At 57.6% G+C, this 5,122-nt stretch overlaps 1 protein-coding gene across 1 annotated transcript in view; it reads left to right on the top strand.

The window, feature by feature from the left end:
• Positions 1-76: 76 nt before the first annotated feature.
• Ccdc9 (coiled-coil domain containing 9) overlaps positions 77-5,122 on the top strand; it is an 8,230-nt gene continuing 3,184 nt past the window's right edge. The window contains exons 1-6 of the mRNA XM_033765871.1: positions 77-313; positions 882-950; positions 1,095-1,199; positions 2,814-2,912; positions 3,075-3,323; positions 4,956-5,122. Coding sequence (XP_033621762.1) covers positions 948-950; positions 1,095-1,199; positions 2,814-2,912; positions 3,075-3,323; positions 4,956-5,122 — 623 coding nt within the window. The 5' untranslated portion in view covers positions 77-313; positions 882-947. The remainder of the gene's footprint in view (positions 314-881; positions 951-1,094; positions 1,200-2,813; positions 2,913-3,074; positions 3,324-4,955) is intronic.

The raw sequence follows: 5,122 nt of genomic DNA on the forward strand, positions 1-5,122 counted from the left end.
GGGGCGGGGCCGAGGAAGGTAGCGGGAGGGAGCTCAGGAGCCCGGAGCGAGGGGGCGGGGCCGCGGGGTGCCTGGGAAGTCGGGAGCCAGGCCATAGTGAAGGAGGCGCGAGCCTGGCCTGATCCGGTAGTTTGGCGGGGAGGGCGGAGACAGAAAGTTTTGCCCTGGCCAGGGACTGGGCTGGAGCAGCCTCTGCATGCCAGGGCCGGGGCCGTGGCGTTCCTAGCCTGCGCGAAGCTGGAACTTTCCCCTGGAAGGCGGAGGGCAGGCCAAGGAAGCTTGGTTCGCGCTGCTGTGGTTGTTCACTGGCGAGGTCAGCCCCAGTCCAGAAGGTCTCCCCAGTCTTTTCGGGGAGGGCATGAGACGATCGTACCTTTCTCAGGGGCCGGGCTACGGCGTGCCCAGGGGACCTGTGGGCTTATGTTGTCTGACAGTTGGGGGCTGCAGCTTTTGTTGACTGTGGGTTGGGAGATTTCAGAAGCTTACCTGGTGGAGCTGGAATGTTCACTGGGATGTGCATGGCAGTAGAGTGGGCACAGCGAGGGTGTAGCTCTCGAGATGGGGCCTGGGCTCAGAACCCTTCACGGTCTGTGGAGGCTAGGCTAGAATATTGGCTCCATAGGAAATTGTTGATTATTTCCTTCAGCAGTGGCTCGGGCCAGAACATTTCCTAGGTGGGTCTCACTAAAAAGTTTAAGTGAGTCCAAAGGCCAAGTCTGTATTTTTTCAGGCAAGGGCTGAGGCTGGCACTTGAAGAGCAGTGGGAATGAGGGCTAGAATTCTCTTCGGGTACAGGTGGTTTTGGGGTGCATCTGTTTGGAGGGGATACAGTAGACTGGAAGTCCCTTTGGCCTTATTTCTGCTGTCCCCTTCCCCCTCAGGAGCCCCCAGTCCTGCATCCAGATCGTGTCAGGGAGGTTGCTGGGACCCTGGCCACAGCCAGAGAAATGGTGAGACTAAAAACGGGGACTCCAAATCTGAGTTTTGGGGAAGGGATTTGGGAGGATGGGGTCCACAGGGCAGACCCTAGGCCGAAGGCCTCTGGAATTGGTGGAGGTTTTTCTCTTCAACCCTCAACTGCCTCCTCATTTCAGGCAGCCACACTGGATTTGAAATCAAAGGAAGAGAAGGATGCGGAGCTGGACAAGAGGATTGAGGCTCTCCGGCGGAAAAACGAGGCCCTTATCCGGCGCTACCAGGTGCCCTAGCCCCGCCCAGGGAGACCCCACCCCCTCTCCTCCCCGCAGTGAGTTTTTCTCACCTCTCTCTACCTTACTTACAACTTTTTCATGGTTCCCCATCACTCTCAGGATAAAGTCAAAGGCCTTGGCCAGCTTTCCTTCCCCCATTCCATCTTTCAGCCATTTATCACAAACACAGAGGATTTCACTGCCCCAGGCCCTGTGTTGAGTGGTACTGGGGACACAGCCAGGACTGAATTGGCTACAGGTGGCCTTCCGGGCTCCCAGTCTAGTTAGGGGGACAGCCCTGTCCTCAGTTCCACGGTGCAGCCTGGAATGGGGGCTGTGGGAGTGTACGTGGGAGCTCCGACCCAGCTCGGGGGGTTCGGAGCGGGCTTCCTGGCATGGGGACTCTGAGAAGGTGAGCACTGGCCAGTTGACAAGGAGAAAGGCTGCGCTTCAGGCAGAGGAAACAGTTTGCACAAATATTTGCATGCAGGACAGGTCTTGGAGCTTAAGTTGGGGGCAGGAGGCCTTTGACCTAGAGAGGTCAGCAGGAACCAAGCCAGGCAGGGTCCTGAATGCCACCGGGCTGAGAATTTGGACTTTCTCCTCAGGGAACTGGAGAGCCGGGGAGGGCTGTGAGGAGGAGTGGGACTGAGCCAGATAGCTTCTTAGGGAGACTCCTTTGGCCTCTGTGTGCTAGAGGATGAGAGGAGGCGATGTTGAAGTCCAGAGACAAGAAGGAAACTGGGGCGGGGACCTCGGGGAAGAGGAGGTCCTAGCTCAGAGCTGGGCTGCTGAGACAGTTTTGGTGACAGCAGTGGAGTATGAGAGAGTAGGCAGGAGGAGCCAGGACCAGGCCTATGAGGGGGCTGCCTCTGAGATAGACCTGGGAAGAGGGGCAGGTTTCATGTATTCATTCTTCATGAGTTCATTTATTTAAAAAAAAAACAAACCAAAAAAAAAAATCAGTTGTTTTTTTTGTGTGTGTGTGCCAGACTGTGTTCTAGGTTTGGGGTTTAACATCAGTGGACTCACAAATTGATATTCCTGTACTTTAGTGAATGAGAGATGGAAATAGAGGGTAATGGGGCAGTCAGATTCCATAGGAGGTCAGGGAACAAAGACCTGAGGGGTTGAGGGGTGAGAGTTCCTGGCTGAGGGGACAGCTAGTGCAAAGGCCCTGAGGTGGCTCTGAGCCTGGCATGTTCTGGAACCAGCAGGAAGACCAGGGTGAGTGAGAAGAATAGGGAGAGATACACATTGGGGAGACAAGGAGACTGGGCGCTCTAGTGCATGGGCTGTGGGGAAGCCCTGTCTCTTCCTCAGAGATGGGTGTCAGGAAGGTTCTGAGCAGGCGCATTGTGTCAGGGATTCAGGGATGATGTTGAAATGAGCAGAAGCTTTTTTTTTTTTCCCTGTACTGGGGATGGAACTCAGGACCTTGTGTTTGCTAAGCAGGTGAGGCGCCCCTGAGCTACATCCCTGGCCTGAAAAGAGCAGCTTCTTATGTAGAGCTTTGGTGGGAGGTCTGTGCTGGGGCCAGATTGAGGAGGAATTCAGGGGGCTGTGGGAGTCCAGCTGGTGGACAGGTCCCTGACACCCCTGTACCCGGCCGTCTGCTCCTAGGAGATCGAGGAGGACCGTAAAAAAGCTGAACTGGAAGGAGTAGCGGTGACAGCACCCCGGAAGGGCCGCACCATGGAGAAGGAGAATGTGGCAGTAGAGGTGCTGAGTTTGTCACTGGGGTGGGGACTCCTGAGGAGGGGAGGAAGGGAAGCAAGGGGTTGAGGGAGGCCTGGGACCTAGGAGCCTTCTGGCCACCCCAGACCAGACCCGGCTATAGGCTTCCTGCCTAGTCACTGTCTCTTGCCCTGTTCCCACTTCCAGGAAAAGAGCCTGGGACCCTCTCGGAGGTCTCCTGGGACCCCTCGACCCCCAGGGGCCAGCAGAGGGGGGCGGACTGCCCCGCAACAGGGAGTCCGGGCAGGCGTGGGCCGGGCACCTCGAAGCTGGGAGGACAGTCCTGGGCAGCAGCTTCAAGGAGGAGCTGGCGGCTGGGGCCGGAGGGGCCAGGGCCGAAAGTCCCCTCATCTCTCAGGAACCGGTGACGGCTCAGCCTCTGACCGCAAATCCAAGGTAGGAGCCAGGTGGGCTGTTTCCCTCCTTTCACACACTAAGGTGGGCTGTCTTCTGGCCTCCACCTGGGCTGTTGTCTGCAGACTTCTGCCTTCGCTCCCCTGACTGGTGCCGTCTGTCTGTCGGTCGTGCTAGGTGTCAGGGCTCTGTGCTGGGTCCCCTTTGGGCTGCTGTCTCAGCACCCTGGTCTGTGGGGAGCGGTGAGCTTGCTGTGGCTGCTCTCCGTCCGTGGCCTGCAGGTCAGCTGGTAGCAGGCTGTCCAGCTGAGGTGCCCAGGGCCTGCAGGGACTTGGGTCTGGCTGGGTTCTGTAATTCACTGTGCTCGGCAGCTCACCACCCTCTCTGAGCTCCAGGCTCGCTCTTCGGCAGTGCTGAGTAGACTTGCACAGCATTGCGAGGATTCTGGGAAGGCCTCAGAGTGAGCCTGCGGTGAATGGCATGAGAAGCCACTCTGACCAAAGGCCCCGTGTGTGGCCTGCAGGGACACAATTTCTTGTGGACTGAGCCACAGTGAGGCGAGTGGTGGGGGTAGGGTGCCTTGCTTCGTGATGCCACCCTGGGGCCTAGGTTCCCCGATTACCTCAGGTCACAGTTATTGTCTGCGTGGTAAAAGTGGGCCGAGACACAGCTGAGGGCCCCTTCACAGGAAAGGAAAGGGGTCTCGCTCTGCATCCATTTCTGCATTCTGTCCGTGAGCAGGAGGTACTGGCTGTGCCCGCGTGCACAGGATGTGAGGCAGGGAGAATGTCCTCTCCAACTGTGTGCTGATCTAAGATTTTCTTACCACGGAGAAGGGAAGAGGGGCTTGTGGGGTACTGGTTACCTGCCAAGATGCTACAATTATCACCGTCATTTAACTGTGGCACCCAGGGTGTTGGGGTCCCCGTCACCCTGATGCTGAACCCCCAACTTCAATGGTTTGCTGGGAAGGCTCAGACTCACAGCTCAACATTATCACAGCAAAGTCAGCAAAGGGAAAAGGCGGGAGGGACAAAGTCTGGAGGCCAGGCTCAGGTTTCCGAGACTCCGGGGTGTACTTAGTCCCCCAGCCGTGAGCTGTGATGACACACGTCCACCGGAATGCCCGGTGACATTCAGTACCCTGGGGTTTCTTTTTTGTTTGTTTGTTTTGTTTTGTTTTGTTTTTGGTACTGAGGATTGAACTTGGGTCCTTGCATTTGCAAGGCAGGCCACCGAACCGCTGAGCTAAATCCCCGGCCCTTTTTTTTTTTTGGTTTTTTGAGACAGGGTCTCACTATGTAGTTGAGACTGACCTGGAACTCACTATGGAGCCCAGGCGGGTCTCGAACTCACAGCTATCCTCCTGCCTCAGCCTCCAGAGTGCTGGGATCACAGGCGTGCGCCACCACGCCCAGCTTGCCTTGGGTTTTTATTGGAGGCTGCACCGGAACGCCTGGCTCCCGCAGATGCATCTACATACTGTTGTCACGGGCCAGGCACAGGAGCCGTGCTCTGCGGCAGTGCTGTACTGGGAACGCAGAGCGGTGTCTGCCGCCAGCCCCGTCCCTCCTCTCCACCCGCTTGCGTGAGATAGGCTAGGCCTCCTGTGCTGTTCTACACATGGCTGTAGAGCAGCTCTTCCCAGTCCTGGGCTCTGTCTCTGTCACCCAGGAGTGGGAGGAGCGACGCAGGCAGAACATCGAGAAGATGAATGAGGAGATGGAGAAGATTGCGGAGTATGAACGCAACCAGCGGGTCAGTGCTGCAGGCGGCGTGGCGGGCACAGCCTTCCCGGGCCCGGGCCCCTGCCAACCCTGCCCTGTGCCCGCAGGAAGGGG

The sequence above is a fragment of the Fukomys damarensis genome, unplaced genomic scaffold, assembly GCF_012274545.1.
Source record: "Fukomys damarensis isolate Sample0158 unplaced genomic scaffold, DMR_v1.0_HiC HiC_scaffold_19, whole genome shotgun sequence".
Classification (NCBI taxonomy): Eukaryota; Metazoa; Chordata; class Mammalia; order Rodentia; family Bathyergidae; genus Fukomys; species Fukomys damarensis.